We start from the raw sequence: 23,298 nt of genomic DNA, 5'->3' as shown, positions 1-23,298 counted from the left end.
GACCTCCGACCTAACTCGGACACTTTTAAATTTAGTGTCCCTTTGCCCCTTCGGCAATTCTTCAGTTACCCTTTCTTTAATTGCCTGAAATTCATCAGTAAACAATTTGACAAGTTCGTCGTGTTCCGACTGTTTCCATTCGATAAGCTCGGATTGTTTCACGTCGAGGGCTATTAAATTTCTCCTCGACCTCGTTTCCTTAACCTCAATCCATTCGTTAAGATCTTCCTCCAATTTTGAAGTTTGTTCCTTTAAATACGTGTCAGTACCCTTACAAGTATCTTTTTCGAAATCTGTCATTTTTGCAGGCAGATTCTCGATCTGCACACCGGTTTTCAGACAACTACTTTCGCAATTACCGACTCTGTTTGATAAATCGATATGCCTGTGTGAAATAATATCACATTTATTGAAACTTCCTGGCAGATTAAAACTGTGTGCCGGACCAAGACTCGAACTCGGGACCTTTGCTCTAGGGGTAGAGCACTTGCCCGCAAAAGACAAAGGTCCCGAGTTCGAGTCTCGGTCCGGCACACAGTTTTAATCTGCCAGGAAGTTTCATATCAGCGCACACTCCTCTGCAGAGTGAAAAACGCATTCTGAATATCACATTTATTGTCCACTTCATTGATTTTTCCCACAAGTTCAAAATGTAAATCATTGATATCCTTAGATACCTGTTTCAAATTCTTTGAATTTAGCATTTAATTGTCCTTCCCAGTTAAGTTGTAATTTCTCAAACTTCTCTTTTAGGGAACCAATTTCCGTTTCAGTGAACCCATGTCTGTGTTCAGTGAACACACGTCCGTTTTCAATCAACTCATGTCTGTTTTCAGTGAAGTCATGTCCGTGTTTAGTGCCACCAACAAATCCAATACCTTGGCGTCTCTGTCCGTTTTTACGCTAGTAGGCAGGCACGTTTACTTCAGTTGGGCCACCAGCTGTGGCACCTGTCTCCCTATCTGTTTCAGTATCATGCACACCACTGTCACCCAAACCCGGTGCTTGTGATTCTATCTCTCCCACATCTGATATTTCATGGCACCCCTTTCTTAGTTCATACTATTTCTGTCCCACATTTAATTCCTGAAACGTTTCATCCTGATTCAAATCTCTATTTCTTCGAGAAGGCATTTTTACAAATTAAATCTCCCAACATACTGCTGCTACCGAAGCACACAAAAGAATACAGCAGGGTTCAATTCACTACTCTACTCATACCTGCGGGTCTCGCATTTCAGTAGCGAGTACTTGGTCGGTCCTTGCGAAGTTAGACGTAGCGGCCAGATGTCTCCTGCGCTGCAACGTGCTCAGGCCGACTCGTTGGGCGCCAGATGTCACCTCCCCTCTCCCTCTTTCTCCCTCTTGATCACTCGTCGTCGTTTTGTTCTTTTCCCCTCGGCTGTCCAAACCCTCTTCCTTCTTTCTTCGTCGTACCGCGGCTGTATCTCAGGATTTTCGACAAAATGGAGGGAGAAGGGGGCACATAAGTGGTTGATCACGATGACGTGGTGCTGTGTGTGTCACCCTCATCTCCGTTTTGGGAAGATTGATGAATAAAGCTGAAACATTCCTTTAAAAAGGTAAGTGCTCTCTTTTTCAAAAGGTGAAAATTGTAGTGTAGACTATAGTGTTTATCGATCTACACTCATGCTCATAAATTAAGGATAATGCTGATACATGGTGAAACAACGCTCTGGTGGGCGGTTTGCGCGTTTAAATCCCCTCGGGGTATGACCATGTGGTGCATTTGACCTGCGGTCGTCGCACTGTGACGCTGGCAGCAATCCACATACGCAGAGGTGTGTTGGTGCATGTCAGAGTACGGTGCAGCGAGTAAGTGTGCAGACGTTTTCAGACGTGCTAATGGTGACTGTGTTGAAAACACATATTGATGACGTTATGAAGGGTACAATACTAGGCCGACTGGAGGCTGGTGAAACACAGCAGGTCGTAGCGCAGGCCCTCCGTGTGCCACAAAGTGTGATGGCAACGATTCCAGCAGACAGGAAACGTGTCCAGGCGCTACACTACGAGACGTCCATAGTGTACAACACCACAAGAAGACCGATATCTCACCATGAGTGCCCGCAGACGGCCATGGAATACTGCAGGTAGCCTTGCTCGGGACCCTACTGCAGCCACTGGAGCAGTTGTCTCCAGACACCCAGTCTACAGACGACTGAACAGACATGGTTTATTCGTCCAAAGACCTGCAAGATGCATTACACTGACCCCTGGTCACAGGAGAGCCCGTAAAGCCTGGTGTCAAGAACACAGTACATGGTCATTGGAACAGTGGTCCCAGGCTATGTTCACGGACGAGTCTAGCTATAGTCTGAACAGTGATTCTCGCCGGGTTTTCTTCTGGCGTGAACCAGGAACCAGATACCAACCCCTAAATGTCCTTGAAAGGGACCTGTATGGAGGTCGTGGTTTGATGGTGTGGGGTGGGATTATTATTGGTGCACGTACACCCCTGCAAGTCTTTGACAGAGGAACTGTAACAGGTCAGGTGTATCGGGATGTCATTTTGCACCAGTATGTCCGCCTTTTCAGGGGTGCAGTGGGTCCCACCTTCCTCCTGATGGATGACAACGCACGGCCCCACCGAGCTGCCATCGTGCAAGAGTACCTTGAAACAGAAGATATCAGGCGAATGGAGTGGCCTGCCTGTTCTCCAGACCTAAACCCCAGCGAGCACGTCAGGGATGCTCTCGCTCGACGTATCACCGCCCGTCTTCAAACCCCTATGACACTTCAGGAGCTCCGACAGGCACTGGTGCAAGAATGGGAGGCTATACCCCAGCAGCTGCTCGACCACCTGATCCAGAGTATGCCAACCCGTTGTGTGGCCTGTGTACGTGTGCATGGTGATCGTGTCCTATACTGATATCGGGGTACATACGCAGGAAACGGTGGGGTTTTGTGGCACATGTGTTCCGGGACGGTTTTCTCGACTTATCACCAATACCGTGGACTTACAGATCTGTGTCGAGTGTGTTCCCTATGTGCCTATGCTATTAGCGCCAGTTTTTTGTAGTGCCACGTTGTGTGGTACCACATTCTGCAATTATTCTTAATTTATGAGGATGAGTGTACTAAGAACACGACACAGTTTATAAAGTTCCAACTTCGGATGAAGTTTATTAATCCCAACGAGCTGAAACAAAACTCATCTGTTCCAAATGTCATTCACGACGAGAGTAGTTAGTTTTCTGGTGTGTGTGTAGTGGTCACCAATGATTGAAATGATCGTTCTGGTAATTACATTACAACCTGTTTATTGGTTGCTAACCAACGTATCAATCAATCGACTATTCCGTGATTAATATATGTCGTATTCAAACAGTAAATCAAAACTCATTTATTGTAAGCACCAAGAACGATTACTGTAACCTCCAATAATTCTTTAATAGTCATTACCAAGTTAATGTCAAGAAATTACGGGGAGTATCAATTAATCCTTCACGCGACTATAACGCGCGATAGCCTACCGCGTATCTGAAACTTCGCGCCGTTATTTCGAAGTCCGCGCGCGATCTGTTTGTAACAAAGTTTGGCCGTGGCTCTCTAGAATGTTTTCAAATCCAACTCCGGATTATGGATTATCAGTTTTAGGTCAATTCTTTAAAATTCAAAAGGACCCACACTCGATTACAACTTGTCCGCGCACTCGAGCAACTCAGGAGTTGTGTTTTCCAAAGAAAAAATAAATCACGCATAACGCAGCATTGTGATCTGCTATGTCAAAAACAGCTCATTAACTACTGATTCTTATACAGTGTCAATCGCTCAGCAAAGATTTCACTATAAAAAATTCTCGACTTCAGATGACGTCACGCGTTACTACCTATTTTGACTCTCCTACTCTCTCGCGTGATGCAAAGTATATCTGACTTTAAAGGGCATTCCGGCAAGATTATTGCTTAAAGATTTCGTTGGCTACTCGGACGATTGCCCATGTAATGCTACAACATGATTTTTAAATGATCAGTGACTGAACTGCAGCAGGAGACTCGTTTTGTAGCCCAGAATTTAAAGTCACGTCCTAAACTAATCACAACCTCATGAAGTGTAATGTATTCGAGAAAGCAGTGGTCAACAATCTGCAACAGAACTAAGATCACGATTGCTTTGTTCATGACTATTAAAGCTAACCTCTACGAACAAACGTAAGACAGAAAAAGTTCAGTTTCAGCGCTACAAGCAGGCTGTGGTTTCTCGCTAACATTGGTTGCCTAGAACTATCCTCGCTTTGGCTACGCGAGCTAGCGCAAAACCAAAAGATAAGGAGTCCTCGTTGGTTTTTGATTGCCGATTGTACGCGACGTAGAGGGATTCCAGACAAAAAAAGAATGATAGGTAGAAAAATAAGAGCATATAAACAAATCAACACGAGGACGAAAATGAGATGGCAAAGAATTAGAAATAAAAAAATACATTTGAACTAATTAATTTCATAAAAATGAAACTCTTTTGATTTGATTTAGAAGTAAAAAAAAAAAAAAAAAATTCGCAGCAGTTCACGAGATTCGAACCTACAATGTTCGACATGACAGGTTACTTCGCTAACCATTGTTCTAAAGTGCAACACTGACAAGTGAGTAAAGGTGTCAAATTTTTGAATCTGATGACAAAGTCATAATGACGAGTAACAGCCTTCAAAACTTGGTTTCGCGCAATGTCGCGTGATGCTTATTTAATGTAGACTGATCACTGTGATTATGATAACCGCGTATGTGACGCTGAATCGCATCTTGTGCAGAAGTATCCAGTAGTGTTTAGTTAGTGCTGTGTATGAAACATATGCATGGTTATATGTGTGTGTTGTTTGTGGTGTGGTTATCATGTGTGATGAAATACGAAGCAAAAGTGCCAGACCCATGATTCGGGATCCAAACCCGTCAAGAAAGAACGCCGGGCAGGGAATTGGCAGTGATCTGACCAGTTGTTGCGGCAGTTTGGCAGTGGCGAGCGGTTCGAGCGTGAAGTCGAGTGCTCTGGTTGGAAGAAACGAGCTACAAAACGTGAATTGTCAACTATCAAGTAATTTTAATCGGGCTATAGAGGACAGCACCTACTCGAGATGGGAAGTGTGGCCACAACTGTGCACATGCCGTGAAATGAGAAAATCCTAGGTCACTTCAAATGGAACCATATCGTCTGAAAGGGTTAGATCTCGGATACTAGAATACACGATAGGAGTCACGCACAACCAGCCTGTGAGCTGTGAGATTTCCAAGTTTTAGTCTATTATTATTACTATTACTATTATATTATTGTATTTATTATTAAGGTTTATATTAGTTGGACTATTTTGATGGTCGCTGAAATGTTAGTCTAAAGCCTCGGAACTGCGTCATTTTCATATGCTGTTAATAACTTTGAGTTTTCAAAACACTAAGGTTTAAATAAATTAAACATAGTGGCATGCTAAATTGCCTTAGTCTTCTGTTTTATGGTGAATTCACTGGGGAGAGGACATTTCAATACGTATGTGGCAGAAGATAACACTTTATAAGACAGCCAATGCAAGCTGGTAGCCTTTACAGTATCTTCAGAGACCAGTTTGTACCCCATCCTCTCATAACCACTTGTTGATGACAGTAAAAAAAATCCTTGATCACTTTTTGAACTCGTTTTAAATTCATGTAACCCAGCACTACATTAAGTGCTGGACGATCCTGTAAATCTGCGTTCTTTAGCCTAAGACCGTTTATTTCTATTTCCATAATTTTTAATTGTTGGCGTAAGCACGCATATCGCATTTACAGCAATTGTTGTTTTCACGGTTAACGTTCTATCTAGAAGTAATTGCTTCATTAGCGGGGAATGTATTTTGTTGTGTCAGCTACTGTGGGAGTCAGCACCAGCATCGACACAAACAAGGAAGGAGAGAAGTTTCAATGGCCGGTGGCTGAAATCTAAAATCATCTGTACAAAACACTTCCGAATTAACAGAAAACTTTATTTCCATTAAGAAAAGAAATGTAAATTAGCTTTCTTCCTGTGCCTCCTACATGCAAGTACATTTATACACCAATACTACTGACAGAATACAGGCTAGGTATCATCTTCCTATTACTCAGTACTAATGCTTTCAAAGTCTGCGAACGAACTGGGCCCGACAAGCGACGGGCGGCTGGTTAAATCGCCATTGAGAAGGGGCGCCGCACGGGTGACTTCCTGACGTCGCGCTGCCCGCTCATTCCACTGGCTCACGGGTCACAGCCTTTTTAATGCCGTTTCGCCGCGCTGCGCTGGTCGGTGTGCATTCGAGGCTTTAGGACTGCACGAATTTACCTGAAAAACATGTTCTACTTCTTTACGGTAGCTTCGTTTTTGTGCCCATATATTTCTCTCATTATTAGGCTCATTACTAAGCCTAAAATCAGCACCAGAGGATGGTAGGTTTAGAGTTGGAAAAGAATCTGTTTTCAGCTTGCGTTCTGAAGGTATATTTAACATGAGAACGAAGTCTTTCGCGACGGCATGTTGTATAAAAGATTCTCGTACTTCTTGCCGTGTCAGTTCATGCTAAAACCTCGAGCTTTCGACAGTTTCCTCCATCGTCTTCGTCAGGAGAGACTGCCTGTCAAAATTGCTGCTATGGTGGCCTTGTGTAGGTTGAAAGACATCGCCAATTCACATACAGACTCTTACTATCCAATTCAACTGATGCCACGGGTAAAGTCAATCTCCTAGGACATATAATATCCTTCCATTGTCATTCATTGGCTATGCCATTTCCTACACAAATTTTCGCTTTCCAACCCAACATAGACCTGGGACTAACCTACAGGTCAATGTGTCAACTCATCCAGTTTTTGTCCAATCACATTCATTAACGTCTATAACTCACAACCAAACTAAATCATTCGATCCTTATGCATCGGATAATAGTATAGGTCATCTGACACCTCATTTAGTTTTCTTCCATTCTCGTTCACTGGCTACACCAAATCACATTCGACTTTTCACATTCCAACCCAAACATGACTTGGGGCAAAACCTGCACATCCAGTTTTCTTCCATTTACATTACTAGGCTTCACCAATTCACAACTGCCACATTCCAACCTAAGCTAGGCCTCAAGCAACACTAGAGGTTGCTCTACCAGCACATTTAATTTACTTCCATTGTTGTTCATTGGCTACCGCAATGCGCAACCAGATTTTCACTTCCAACCCAGTCTAGACCTTTGGGCTAAGGTATAGGTCTCTCTGACAGCATATCAAGTTTTCATTCATTCACATATATTGACCTCACCGATTCACAACCAAAGTGTCGCACTCCCACCTTAACTACCCCTCGAGCTATGCTAGAGGTGGCTACACCAATTCACAACCAGATTATCGCATTCCAACCCAACCTATGCCCCGGGCTATGCCATAGGTCAGTCTGTTTGCAGATCTAGTTTTCTTCCATTCACATTCATTGCCTGCATCCATTCACAACCAGGCTGTTATATTCAAACCTAATCTTGGACTTGACCTGCGCTACAGGTAGCTACGCCTAGTCTCAACTAAATTTTCACATTCCAGACGCGAAGTAGACTTGTGGCTAAGGTGCAGAACTCTCGTTCAGAAAATCCAGTTTTCTTCCATTCACATTCATTGACTTAAACAGTTCACAGGCAGACTCTCACAATCCAACCTAACCTAGACGTCTGGCTACATTGTAGGTCAGTCTGCCGCCTCATTTAGTGTTCACCCATTCTCGTCCACTGACGACGCCAACTCACAGACAAATTTTCGTATTCCAACAAACCCAGACCTGAGGCTAACCTACATGTCAATGTGTCAGAACATCTAGTTTTCTTCCATTCACATACAATGTCTTCACTAATTTACAACATAACTCTCACGTTCCAACCTAACCTAGGCCTGGGGCTACGCTGTGGGCCAGCTTGCTAGCAGATTTATTTATATTTTTCCATTCTTGTTCACTAACTCACCTCCCGCTGCTTTGCTTGCGTACCCTGTATGGCCTGCACAGTTTTTTTTATTTAATCGAATTTTTACGTTGTTAATAAATGGCAACATTTTCTTAAGTTTTCATGCTAATTAAGCCCTTATAAGCCTGGTCTTTTCCGAATGTACCGGGTTATCAAAAAGTCAGTATAAATTAATAAACCACGTAATAATGTAGATGGAGAGGTAAAAATTGACACACATTCTTGGAATGACGTGGGGTTTTACTAGAACCGAAAAAAACAAAGCTCACAAAATATCCGACAGATGGCGCTGGACAACAAAACCTCAGTGACTGCGCATGACAATCTTGATAAAAGGAGCTGTGGTGAGAGAGAGAATCAGATGCACCATCAGTCGCAGCATGTTGACGTTACCTGAAAAGGCGCTTTTAGTGAAGCTGTATTATCAGAATGGGGAATGTGCTAGTTCAGCGTTACAATCCTATCGCCATAGGAAGGGGATTCGAACGGGTAAAGGTCCGTTGACAAATGCAGATGTGGCGAGAATGATTTCGAGATTCGAAGCCACGGGTTGTTTAGACGATAGACCCCGTAGTGGCCGACCGAGCGCAAGGCGTAATGCTGCTGAGACAGTTCAGGAAGAAATGGAGACTTTAGTGGGTTCGTCTATGCACGGGGAAGTCAGCGCTCGTGCAGTCGCACGTCGCACCGGCATTCCATACACTACTGTTTGGTTGGCACTGAGGCGTACCCTCCGATGCTATCCGTACAAAATCCATCGGCATCATGAACTGTTACCTGGCGATTTAGTGAAGCGGAGGGCATTTGGGGTGTGGGCGTTTCAAAAGATGGCGGAAGATGACGATTGGTTGAGTAACGTGTTGTGGACTGACGAAGCTCATTTCACACTCCGAGGGTCCGTCAACACCCCCAACTGCAGAATTTGGGCTACCGAATATCCTACAACTGTCGTGGAAACTCCATTGCATGACGAGAAAGTCACGGTATGGGTTGGATTTACCACATCTACCGTTATCGGACCTTTTTTCTTCGAGGAAATGCGTGATTCTGGTTTTGTAACTGCTACAGTGACGGGAGAGAGGTACGCCGATATGTTACAGAATCGCATCATCCCCAGCCTGGCTGATAAACACCTGCTGGAACGTACGATGTTTATGCAGGATGGCGCTCCACCCCATGTTGCTAGACGCATGAAAGATCTCTTTTGCGCGTCGTTTCGTGATGATCGTGTGCTCAGCCGCCAATTTCGTCATGCTTGGCCTCCCAGGTCCCCAGACCTCAGTCCGTGCGTTATTGGCATTGGGGTTACCTGAGGTCGCAAGTGTATCGTGATCGATCGACATCTCTAGGGATGCTGAAAGACAACATCCGACGCCAATGCCTTACCATAACTCCGGACATGCTTTACAGTGCTGTTCACAACATTATTCCTCGACTACAGCTATTGTTGAGGAATGATGGTGGACATATTGAGCATTTCCTGTAAAGAACATCATCTTTGCTTTGTCTTACGTTATGCTAATTGTTGCTATTCTGATCAGATGAAGCGCCGTCTGTCGGCCTTTTTTTGAACTTTTGTACCTTTTTGGTTCTAATAAAACCCTATGTCATTCCAAGTATGTGTGTCAATTTGTATCTTTCTATCTACATTATTCCGTGATTTATTCAGTTTTCAAATTTATACTGACTTTTTGATCACCCGGTACTTCTGACCAAAACGTGATTCTGTTAACTGGAGTACAAAGTTTTCGTTAATCATGCCTTTTATCTTCTTGTGACGTTTTTTTCATAGAAACTTTCATGTAAAGCAAATATTTCTTTATATCTGAGAAGAGAAATACCAGTTTACATAGATATAGCTTTAAATTCTTTTAATCTAACGAAATATTTTCTCAAAAATTATCATCCCCTATTTTATTCCCTTAGGAGCGGAATTTCGGGCAGTCTCTTCTCAAATGATGCCTGCAGTATAAAATCAACACACTCTGCAAATTTCAAGTTTCTATCCTTAGTGGTCTGGGCTGGGCTATGATGAGCCAGTGAGCGAGACACTCAGTCACCAAGTTTACATGCGACCCATCTTCCGATATACGAAAACGGAATTTTGCAAACCGTTTTCTCTGTCGAGTTTACATGTTAAGGTCTGAACCGGATTTGCTATTCTAGTTAAATATAGAGGCTGGAAAACAGTTGTTAAGTTTATGATTTAGTCAGTACAGTCCGAATTTCTCTTTAAGTTGGACGAGGTGTAAATAATTTAAATCTAATATTTCCTACTTATCCTTCACTGTACAAAAAGCCATTCCGTCCATACTAGCCGAAAGTTTTTAAAAACAATACGAAACCTGACAGCCCAAGCACGTTTCAAAACCGGTAGCGTTTACATGGGAGCAAAAATCGATTGCGGAATTGACCGGCAACCAGAAGCAGATTTTCAGAATCGATTTTGAAGTGTTTACATGGCCACCCAGAAGCGGTGTTGGGAAATCTATTTACGAAGTCCATGTTAGGGAGTCCCATGTAAACGGGTTGAGTCAGTCGAGACATTGCGTTTCATTTACAGAACCTAGTTTTCACGTTATAACTGTACCTAGACCTTGTCTAATCTACAGTTCACTCTGTCATGACATCCAATTATCTTCAATAATTCACAATCAAACTCTCACATTTTAACCTGGCCCAGGTCTTGGTCTACGTTATACCAAGGTGCATACGCCCAGGGACAACCGGGAAGTCCGGGAAAAAGCCGGGAATTTATTCATCCGAAAGAAATCCAGGAATAACATGTGAATCTTTTTAGAATTCGGGGAAGTTTTCAGCAAAATTTGTTTAACCGTGAATGGTGAGAACTGATACTATTATTATTATTATTTCTCTTTCCTGTCTCAGACGGTATGTCTGGATAAAAATTGAAAGTGACACGGACCTAGATCAAGCGTGACTTCCTTTTAACTGTACAGTATATGTTACATTGCATTTAGGAACTTTCGGGTAACTGAACATGTATCAATAATTACAGATTTCTGTAGTTGTATATATACGTTTGGATGTAGCTGTATTGCGTTGATGTACTGGTGGATATTGTGTGGTATGACTCCTGTAGTTGATAGTATAATTAGTATGATGTCAACTTTATCCTGATGCCACATGTCTTTGACTTCCTCAGCCAGTTGGATGTATTTTTCAATTTTTGCTCCTGTTTTCTTCTGTATATTTGTTGTATTGGGTATGGATGTTTCGATTAGTTCTGTTAATTTCTTCTTTTTATTGGTGAGTATGATGTCAGGTTTGTTATGTGGTGTTGTTTTATCTGTTATAATGGTTCTGTTCCAGTATAACTTGTATTCATCATTCTCCAGTACATTTTGTGGTGCATGTATGTGGGAACGTGTTGTTTTATTAGTTTATGTTGTATTGCAAGTTGTTGATGTATTATTTTTGCTACATTGTCATGTCTTCTGGGGTATTCTGTATTTGCTAGTATTGTACATCCGCTTGTGATGTGATCTACTGTTTCTATTTGTTGTTTGCAAAGTCTGCATTTATCTGTTGTGGTATTGGGATCATAATAATATGCTTGCTGTAGTATCTGGTGCTTATTGTTTCATCCTGAATTGCAATCATGAATCCTTCCATCTCACTGTATATATTGCCTATTCTTAGCCATGTGTTGGATGCGTCTTGATCGATGTGTGGCTGTGTAAGATGATACGGGTGCTTGCCATGTAGTGTTTTCTTTTTCCAATTTACTTTCTTCGTATCTGTTGATGTTATGTGATCTAAAGAGTTGTAGAAGTGGTTATGAAATTGCAATGGTGTAGCTGATGTATTTACATGAGTGATTGCTTTGTGTATTTTGCTAGTTTCTGCTCGTTCTAGAAAGAATTTTCTTAAATTGTCTATCTGTCCATAACGTAGGTTTTTATATCGATAAATCCCTTTCCTCCTTCCTTTTTGCTTAATGTGAATCTTTCTGTTGCTAAATGTATGTGATGTATTCTATATTTGTGGCATTGTGATCGTGTAAGTGTATTGAGTGCTTCTAGGTCTGTGTTACTCCATTTCACTACTCCAAATGAGTAGGTCAATATTGGTATAGCATAGGTATTTATAGCTTTTGTCTTGTTTCTTGCTGTCAATTCTGTTTTCAGTATTTTTGTTAGTCTTTGTCTATATTTTACTTTTGGTTCTTCTTTAATATTTGTATTATCTGTTCCTATTTTTTGTCTGTATCCTAGATATTTATAGGCATCTGTTTTTTCCATCGCTTCTATGCAGTCGCTGTGGTTATCCAATATGTAATCTTCTTGTTTAGTGTGTTTTCCCTTGACTATGGTATTTTTCTTACATTTGTCCGTTCCAAAAGCCATATTTATATCATTGCTGAATAGTTCTGGTATCTTTAGTAATTGGTTGAGTTGTTGATTTGTTGCTGCCAGTAGTTTTAGATCATCCATGTATAGCAAATGTGTGATTTTGTGTTGGTATGTTCCAGTAATATTGTATCAATGATTTGTATTATTTAGCATTTCAGTTCCAGTGTAATATATTTGTCCAATGAATACCCGTTTATCACCTGGTGTAACAATTTTAATGGCCAGTAGTTTACTTACAATAATTTGAATTTAAAACAATTCTAAACTGAAATTACTTTTAGAACATTTTGTTTCCACAATGTGATAAGAATAAATATTTAAATATTTATATGTCATTGCTTTCGAAGTGACAGGAACACACATACAGTGAGGTGACGAAAGTCATGGGATAGTGATATGCACATACAGATGGCGAAAGTATCATATTTACAATGTATAAAAGGGCACTTACTTGGTGGAGCTGTCATTTGTACTCAGATGACAAATGTGATAATGATTCTGACCTGATCATGGTCACACAACAGAAATGGAATGTTAGTTGTAGCCATATGCATGGGTCAACCCATTTCTGAAATTGTTAGAGAATTCTACATTCCAAGATCCACTATGTCAAGAGTGTGTCAATAATACCTGATTTTAGGCATTACCTCTCACTATGAACAATGCAGTGGCCAATGGCCTTCACTTAACAACCGAGAGCAGTGGCATGTACGTTGAGTTGTCAGTGCTAACAGTCAAGTAACACTATGTGAAATAACCACAGAAATCAATGTGGGACATATGATGAACATCTCCGTCACGACAGTGCAATGAAATTTGCCATTAATGAGCTATGGCAGCAGATGACCGATGAGAATGCCTTTGTTAACAGCATGAAATTGCTTGCAACACCTCTCCTGGGCTGAGGACTATGTCGGTTGGACACAATATGTGGCTAGAAAACCATGGCCCGATCACGCGAGTCCTAATTTCGGCTACTAAGACCTGATAATACGGTGCGAATGTAGTGCAGACCCCACGAATCTGTTGGCCTGAGTTGTCAACAAGGCACTATGGAAGGTGGTGGTATCTCCATAATGGCGTGGGCAGTGTTTATACGGAATGGACCGGGTCATCAGCTCCAACTGACTGATCATTGACTGGAAATAGCTATGCTTGGTTACTGGGAGATTATTTTCAGCCATTCTCAGATGGACTTTTTATGGATGAGAATGGGCCATGTCACCAGGCCACAGTTGTTCACGATTGGTTTGAAGAACATTCTGGATAATTCAAGTGAATGATTTGGCCACTCAGATCACCCGATGTGAATCCCGTTGAACCTTATATGGGACATAATGGAAAAGGCAGTTCGTGCACAAAATCCTACACCAGCAACATTTTCGCAATTACGGATGGCTATAGATGCAGCATGGTTCAGTATTTATGCGGGGGACTTCCAGTGACTTATTGAGTGCACGCCACATCGAGCTGGTGCACTATGCTGAGCAAAAGGAGGTCCGACACGATATTAGGAGATGTCCTGTGATTTTTGCCACATCAGTGTACAAGGATCATTTAATAAACTGTTACTTCAGAAAGGAAGCTATAGTTAGCTGAACTCTATGAACAAAGATCACAAAATGAATTGATCGATACTGCATTGGCAATGTGATGATAAGAGAAAGGACCGGTAACCGACAGATCAAAAGTCCTCTATCTCTAAAAGCATTTCAGTTCACACCTTAAAAGCCTCCACCCTTGCTCTTTTTTCCTCATTGTCAGTTTCAGCATCAAACATGGTACCAAACACTTCATCAGTCTTTTCCTCAAATCTTTGTCCATATTGTTGCAGAAAATTCTCCTTTTCGTGCAAAATACCTCTTTCACCTTTGTGGGACGTCTCGTTTTGTCTCGACTCGATCGTGATGGTCGTCCCAGTCGAGATGACGTGGAACAGCGTCCGTCGATCACGACAACGTCAATCTGTAACTATTATAAAAACAAACTCCTCTCGCAGTTTGGTTATTTTTCAGATACTGTCTCTCAAAACTGATATCAACGTCTCGGTGGAGCAACACGCCGGAGTGTGTGCGCCGCCCTCGCTGGTAGTTAAAGCAATGGTGTTTGATGTCTGTCGATCTTCTCCACTTATAAATATAGCGACTGCACCACTCGATAACGCGATTACTCCCTTGATCTGAAATGATAACCAAAAGTCCTTTGGGTGTTCGCGACAGACTTATCAGTTTACGCGAACTTGCTGACTAAGTTCTCATGCCTGGTTTGAGAATGAGTATTCAAACGTTGAAAATATGTCTTGAATCATCAGTCCATCACCCAAGCCGATGTCACATCATGATTTTTGCGAAGATATTGAGTTGTTAATTATTATTCCGTCGCCAAGGCGTCGCTACGTCACGTATTCAACAACTACACGACGAAATTCCAGAGATAACGTACCCTTGAGCAATGTTCACAATGCGTCGTATTTCGGTGTAAATTTATTGCTGTTTACAGTTAAATTGTCACTAAATCATTTTCACTTTTATGTTATCCGAAGAATCAGTTACTTCCACAAATACAAATAAAATTAATGTCCATTAAATGATGCATGCGACACGAAGAATTAAAGTTGAATTAAAGTTAATTGTTCTTCGTAATTATTTGCCCCTACACTGAGCACACACACCGATTTCTCATTCAGGCAACTGCGTCTGTTGGCATCAGCAATTCTGACTTTGACGATTGCTTCTGACAACACGGTGCAATTGTAAGCTCTTCGTGATTGCGTTTATCTGTTGCCTAGTCAAGTCTAATAATTGAGTTTATGTAGGCGATCAGTCTCTTTCTGTGTCCTTTGATGTTCGTGGCTATTAATTATCAAGAATGCTAATTCCCATCACAAATCAACAATCAATCACATGAGATATTTTTCTGTCACATATATCAACTATTCCCTTATATCTTTCAACGGTAAATATGATTTACTCCAGTCCGACTTCTGACTAATACTCCCAACCGTAAAACTTTTAAACTTCAGATCGGTTTTAAAACAATATAGTAGCGCTTAACACGCGTACTACTATTGCAAGAGTACAAGAGAGAAATGAAGTTAACATCTCTATTGCCGAGTTACATTGTATTCACAGCGAACTTACAGCTCGATGCGGCTACAACTCTCTTCTAGGATAAATGTTATCTTTGGTCAATTTATGGTCTGGGCTTTAACCTTCGTAAATAATCATTTGTTTGAATTCTTTCTTTAAAGTTTCTGTTTGGTATTATATGGTACTCTTCCATTCAATCCTTTCTTTGTGATAAGCATTAGTATCTACATAACATTCTTGTTATTCAAACAGTCAAGAGCGTAAATTTTGTTGTCAGTAGCTGTCATCACTGTCAGGATGACTGATTTTTCTATTTCTTTTTGCAGAAAAAGGGTGTTCATTATGGGTTCTATAATTGGGGTGTTACAATTGAAATGGTGGTTGTAACTTCTGTGCTGCACTTCCAGTCACTTTTTGCTCTACATGGTGCTTAAGTTTGGATTTATCCAATTCTATATACTCTTGTTTTCACGTTACAGCAAATACACTGTCCACCATGTTAATCTCGTGTACGTTTCAGGTGGTTCAATCCTACGTATGTTCAGCAACTGGCTGGGTGAAGATCAATTCAACAAGGCACTGAACACATACCTCCTAAATAGGTAAGTCAATATCTCCGCAGATTGTCTCCGTACTCAAAACTCGAACATACGCTATCTGAGAAAAAGTATCGAGACAGCTATTAGTGGACGTTAACGTGTGTTTTGTCCACCCTTTGCCTCTAAAGTGGTTTAAACTTTGCTGGGAACACTTTCATTGAAGTGTCTGAATGTCTGGGGAGCAACAGCAGCGTCACCTTCTTTCTCCATACGTGACAGCAGAGAAGGTAGTGATGTCGGACGGTGGTGTCTGGAGTGAAGTCGATGCTCGGACTCATCCCACAATGTTCCATTGGGCTCACAATGGTGCTCTGGGAAGGCCAGTCCATTTCAGGTATGTTATCGTCCACACAGGCACTGCTGTATGAGAGGGGGCATTGTCATGCTGCCACAATCAGTCACTGTCTTTGAACTATTCCTCTACTGTACGCAGTACACAAAGCTTTGGAATGGGTTCATCTTCTTGTGCATTTAGCCTTTTATTAAGTTTAGTAAGGGAATCGCACCATAACCACGATTAGCACCCCTATATTGCAACATCGTCTCCTCTGAACTCAACTGTCGACAGTACGCCTGATGGTAGGTAATGACCTTCACGCATTCCCCAAACCCTACTCTTCCATCAAGCTGCCACAGGATACAGCGTGATCCATTACTCTCAGTCATTCATTTCCAGTCATCCATTGTCCGGTGGTGTCGCCCTTTACTCCACCTCAGGCTTCGTGTGGCACTGACGACAGAAATGTGTAGCTTATGAGGAGCTGCCTGGCCTTTGCAACCCATTCCTTTTAACTCCATATACATAGCTGGACTGCTGGTAGTACTTTGAAACTCACAAGTGATTCCTTCTACTGATTTCAAGCGCTCACATACACTCACTGTCCTGAATGCTCGACGACCCCTGTCCATCAGTACACGAGGCCTGCCTAATCTCACTTTAGCCACGGTTGTTCCTTTGCAGGTCCACTTTATCGTCACTTCACCAACTTACGACAGCTTTAAAAGGATTGAATTTGCCTGGTAGATTTGTACTCAGGTGACGTCATAGACTAGTCCGTGTACAACGTCGCGTCAAGACTAGTCCGTGGACAAAGCCGCTGTGCTATCCTGACTGGCCCGTTCTGCTCCTACTCCTTCTCTATTGAGAACATATGCCGCCATTGATGCAAGGTTATTTGGGCACTAGACTGCCTGATCTGAAACAGAAGTACAAGCCTTAGGGCTAAGCCTTCAACATTAGTGGTGTGTGAATTATAAAATGAACTATGGCTTCTGTGGTTGTCTTGTTGGTTTCTGCATTTTTGATAATAACTTTGCATTTTGGTATGACTAATAAGTAGACATAAAATTTATCTTATACAGAGAAGATATTTTTGTCATCTTACGTTTTGCAACTTTTTTTGTTTTGTTGAGAATACATCCTTTTATACTGATGGATTGACCTCTCTTGACATCTGGTCGTCAGTGCCCTGTTACGTAGGGTAGGCTGGATACTTTGGTCAGGTAGTCTATATTCCACCCACAACATCGGCTCCTTTGTCGAATTTCACGCAGTTCCCTCTCTAAGACGTGGTTTGAATAACAGTGGCAGACAGTCAGTAGCTTCTTGCCAGTTGTTGAAATCAATTGTTGGAATTCGTGTTGGATGTTTTTAGAGTCACAGTCGAGTTCTAATTTATCGCCGTGGCAGATGCGAGCAGTCGTAGTTCACTATTGAAGAGCACTTAGTGGCAACTGCGAGAGTGTTCGAATGACAACACACAGGTCAGAAAACGAGACAGAGGAGCTGAGGAAACATTTCACACCATAACCCCAAACATGCTGGAAAATATGTCAAGAAGACTGTGGACATGTAAGTAAATATCTTTACAATATGATGGGGAATATGCCACTATACTGGACGCCCTGTCAACCCCGTACTTAAAGTTGTGTGTGTGTGTGTGTGTGTGTGTGTGTGTGTGTGTGTGTGTGTGTGTGTGTGTCCTCCCCTGGATCGATTTCAACCAAATTTGGCACAGAAACAGGCCTCATGAGTATCAGCACTGTGGGGTGGGGTTTATAACCTCTTAGCTCCAATAGGAGCAGAGATATGGCTAAAACATGTTTTTTTCCAGCCTCTGGCATATAGACTGCAACGTGGGCATGATATCGACCAGCCAAATAAACCGTCTTGCAGGGGGACATAAATGTCAGGGGTAAAATCTGCTTTCTGCGCCCCAACTTGTAGGCTTCCCTGCACGACAGGCATATTGTGGGGGTAGTATCGGCCTTCTTTGTTAAACTGTATTGCAGGGGTTACGGGAGTGAATGAACATGGCTGGAAACAGGTTTAGGTGGATAGAGGAGGGGACTGACAGTGAGAGGGAGGAGGGGATGGACAAAGTGAGAGGGAGGAGGGGGAGATGCGTGAGGCAGGTGGGAGGTAAGAGGAACAGAAGCCAGGTGGAAAAGGATTAAGCAGAGACAAGAAAGGAAAGAGGGAGGGCAGGATGATATGGTCAGAGGGGTGGAGGAGGAGGAGGAGGAGGAGGAAGGTATTGTCAGAGAGAGAGAGAGGGTGGAGGAAATGGGCAAAGAGAGCGGTAGGAGGAGACAGAGAGGCAGAGAGAATGGAGAGGAGGAGATAGACGGACAGACAGACGTGGGTGCATGAGGTGGACAGACGGAGGAAATGGTGGTCATGGAGAGGGGGAGAGGAGGTGTGTTTAGTACAGGGTGGCGCACGAAATGTGTTACCATTTTGTTTTTGAATATAAGCTTTATTGTCAATACAATCTGAAAGGAACATGTACTAAAATGAAGAGCTGTCCATGGAAATTTGTTCTAACTCAGCACACCCTCAATATGTCCACCATTTCGTTTCCTAACTTCCTTCAAACGAACACTGAAGTTAGTGATTGCCCTACACCACATGTCTTCCGTAATTTCACTGCAAGCTTGAAGAATAAGTCTTCTGAGCTCCATTAAACCACATGGACGTTTCGGGAAAATATTTTCCTTTAGGAAACCCCAAAGAAAAAAGTCACATGGATTGAGGTCTGAACTATTGGGGGGCCAATTTTGTCCATCATTGAGGCGACCTGGAAACCTGGGTGAAATGATTCGCATATGGAAATGCTCGTGTAAAAACTCCAACACAGTGTTTGCAGTATGTGGCCTTGCTCCATCTTACATGAACCACTGCGTGTTGGAGGGCAAGGCAGTAGCAAGCAGCTGTGGAATGAAGTTATTGCGAAGCATGCTCAAATAATGCTCGCTGTTCACAATTTCTTCAAAGAAAAAGGGTCCAATAAGTCCGTGACTGGAAATTGCTGGCCACGCTGTTTCCTCGGAGCACAATGTTGTCATTCGTAATTCACTTGTGGGTTATTAGTGGCCCAAAAGCGTACATTTTGTTTGTTAACCACACCGTCTAAATGAAAATGCACCTCATGTGAAAACCAAATGTTGTTGAGAGTTTCTTCCGTATCCTCCGCCCACTGAGCAAACAGTAGCCTCTGCTGCTTGTGTTCTTCAGTGAGCTTCTGTGCACAGGTCATCTTGTATGGGTACATATGGAGGTCACTTTTAAGAATGCGTTGAACGGAGCGTCTGGATATTCCCAGGTGCACTGCTGCCTTTCTACAAGATTTCCCGGGACTTCTCTGTACAGCAACTCGTACCGCTTCAGTATTCTTCGGCGAACAAACAGGCTTAGGCCGAGGTCGCTTCGCTTCCAATACTGTTCCTTCCTGTACAAATTTATCGTACAATCTGTGGATGGTCTTCTTGCAAGGGACCCATCGTGTGTTAAACTGTTGTCGAAAACACTCTGAGTCACAACAAGGCTTTTCGTTTCATGAAAAAGTAACGCAATTGCCGACTGTTGCTGTGTCGTCAGTCTCCCATTGTCAGCCATTGCTGCTTACTGATCTCCTAGCGGCAGTATCGTGAATTACACGTCATTTCGTAACTCATTTGTTTTTCCAAGCTCTGCTGGTACTGCTGTAGAGATCCCAGCGGGATATCTAATGTGAAAAAAGCAATTGGTTACACATTTCGTGCGCCACCCTGTATGTGTCTCAAAACCATACACAGGCACAGCCACAGGAAAAAGGCTGGTAATCAACAAAGCAGAAATTCTGTCTGCAGAGCTATGAACATAGTTTATTGTCTTATTATCCAAAGAGTTACAGCAAAAAGATACAATTTTTTAAATGAAACAATAGTTGTTTCTATCATGCACTGGAATCAGTAACACCAGCTGTGTATACTTCAATTTAAATTACATTCCTATCACTTTTAGTTTGGGAGCTACAAACCTTCAAAATTTCAGGGGCAGATACCACACGCAGTACATAATACATGGCTGTGTGGTGGGTGATGGATGTTCTGGCGGTGGGAAGTTGATTTAAATGAGATGTTCAAATGTGTGTCCATGTTCCTGAATGCACAATGCAATGCGCCTTCTAAAGGATTTGCGGACGAGATGTAACATGGTCGGTGTCACGGAGCAACATGCATCCTCGATGCGTCATTTTAGATCATCTGGGGATGTGGGCAGACTGACATAAACACGATCCATTAGATATCCCCGCAAAAAGAAATCTAATGGTGTTAAACCGAGTGACCTTGCGGGCCATGAGAGGGACCATGGCGCACCAACCACCTTCCTGCAAACCTGATGTTTAGTTCTTCCACAACAGCACTCGCAGAATGGGCTGGGTGACCATCATGCTGCATCCACATATGGACTCTCCTGTGTAGAATCACATGTTCAAGCAGACCACCATAACTGTCGACTATAAACGCGTGGTATAACTCACCTGTCAGTGTACCTGGGAAGTAGTGTGGACCAATGATTTCATACCCAAGGATTCCACACCATACATTAATAGACCACCTACGTTGACCGTCGACAGGTCATACCCACTAAGGACTGTCTGTGGCCCAGTAGTGCATATTATGGCGATTCACTGCACCATAATTTGTGAATGTGGACTCATCAGAGAACATAACAAATTGTAAAGACTTCAGCGTTAAATTACACATGGCCCATTCACAGAATGTAACTCTCACAGGGAAATTGTTCCCATGCAGCTCCTGATGTTTAGTGACAGGCAGTATGGATGAAACCTGTGGCCATGAACTATACACCACACAGATGTGAGACTGACACCAGCGACTGCAGCAATGGCTCGTAAGCTGACATGAGGATCTTGGTGTACTGCAGCTAAAACAAACACTTCCGTCTCCTCACTTCTTGTATTTCTTCATCTGTTACTGTGGCGCGTTACCAAGCTGCATGTTTCCCGTAGTCATTGTTTGGCATGTAAGAACGTAATGGCTGCCACAGCTCTTTGCCTGGGATATCTCACGGTGTATGCCATGGCTGCTTCAGTGGCAACGTGTCGGCACTCACCGAGCATCAGCAAAATGTCAATATACTTGTTGTTCATGTGTGCCATCTTCATTTGATGTCAGTAACTGTATTATATTGAGCCCTGTTTGTTTGCGTGGCTTGAACTGTCAGGTATAAGACAGTGTGCGGTGACAGTCGGAAGTCTAACAGTGTATTGAGGAAGCTTCTCGCTCTGTGGCTCCAGTGACGTTACAACTCGGCCGCACCACATTTAGAAGGTGCATTGCATTATGCGCAGCTTGTGTGGTACAAGTGTCTGCCCCTGAAATTTGAAGGGTTGTAGCTCCCAACCTAAAAGTGATAGGAATGTAATTTAAATTGATGTATACACAGCTGGTGTTACTGATTCCAGTGCATGATAGAAACAACAATTGTTCCAGTTAAAAAATTGAATCTTTTTGCTGTAACTCATTGGATAATAACACAGTAAACTATGTTCATAGCTCTGCAGACAGTGTAACGTTTCTTATGGTGACCTACCACAATAAATATTTCCGTTGCCTTTTATATATATATATCTAAAAACAAAGATGATATAACTTACCAAACGAAAGCACTGGCATGTTGATAGACACACAAACATACACACAAAATTCAAGCTTTTGCAACCAACGGTTGCTTCATCAGGGAAGAGAGAAGGAGAGGGAAAGATGAAAGGATGTGGGTTTTAAGGGAGAGGGTAAGGAGTCATTCCAATCCCAGGAGCGGAAAGAATTACCTGAGGGGGAAAAAAGGACAGGTATACACTTGCACACACACACATATCCATCCGCACGTACACAGACACAAGCAGACATTTTTGTCTGTGTACATGTGGATGGATATGTGTGTGTGTGCGAGTGTATACCTGTCCTTTTTTCCCCCTAAGGTAAGTCTTTTCGCTCCCGGTATTGGAATGACTCCTTACCCTCTCCCTTAAAACCCACTTCCTTTCGTCTTCACCTCTCCTTCCCTCTTTCCTGATGAGGCAACAGTTTGTTGCGAAAGCTTGAATTTTGTGTGTATGTTTGTGTTTGTTTGTGTGTCTATCGACCTGCCAGCGCTTTCTTTCGGTAAGTCACCTCATCTTTGTATATATATATATATATATATATATATATATATATATATATATAGACACACACACACACACACACACAAATTTCAAGCTTTCGCAACCCAAGGTTGCTTCATCAGGAAAGAGGGAAGGAGAGGGAAAGACGAAAGGATGTGGGTTTTAAGGGAGAGGGTAAGGACTCATTCCAATCCCGGGAGCGGAAAGACTTACCTTAGGTGGAAGAAAGGACAGGTATATACTCGCGCACACACACACACACACACACACACACACACACACACACATATCCATCCGCACATATACAGACGCAGGCAGACATATGTAAATGCAAAAAGGTTGGGCAGAGATGTCAGTCGAGGCAGAAGTACAGAGGCAAAGATATTGTTGAATGACAGGTGAGGTACGAGCAGCGGCAACTTGAAATTAGCGGAGGTTGAGGCCTGGTGGGTAACGGGAAGAGAGAATATATTGAAGGGCAAGTTCCCATCTCTGGAGTTCTGATATGTCGGTGTCAGTGGGAAGTATCCAGATGACCCAGACGGTGTAACGCTGTGCCAAGATGTGCTGGCCGTGCACCAAGGCATGTTTAGCCACAGGGTGATCCTCATTCCCAACAAACACTGTCTGCCTGTGTCCGTTCGTGTGAATGGACAGTTTGTTGCTGGTCATTCCCACATAGAAGGCTTCACAGTGTAGGCATGTCAGTTGGTAAATCACGTGAGTGCTTTCACACGTGACTCTGCCTTTGGTTGTGTACACCTTCAGGGTTACAGGACTGGAGTAGGTGGTGTTGGGAGGGTCCATGGGACAGGTCTT

The 23,298-nt window shown here is 42.7% G+C and overlaps 1 protein-coding gene across 1 annotated transcript in view; it reads left to right on the top strand.

Moving 5' to 3' along the window:
• LOC126412719 (aminopeptidase N-like) overlaps window positions 1-23,298 on the top strand; it is a 276,843-nt gene that overhangs the window by 55,355 nt on the left and 198,190 nt on the right. The window contains exon 4 of the mRNA XM_050082437.1: window positions 15,946-16,027. Coding sequence (XP_049938394.1) covers window positions 15,946-16,027 — 82 coding nt within the window. The remainder of the gene's footprint in view (window positions 1-15,945; window positions 16,028-23,298) is intronic.

The sequence above is a fragment of the Schistocerca serialis genome, chromosome 7 (genome assembly GCF_023864345.2).
Source record: "Schistocerca serialis cubense isolate TAMUIC-IGC-003099 chromosome 7, iqSchSeri2.2, whole genome shotgun sequence".
In the NCBI taxonomy this organism is placed as follows: Eukaryota; Metazoa; Arthropoda; class Insecta; order Orthoptera; family Acrididae; genus Schistocerca; species Schistocerca serialis.
The sequence above is the reverse complement of the archived record's forward strand: the minus strand, read 5'-3'. Positions and strand labels throughout refer to the sequence as shown.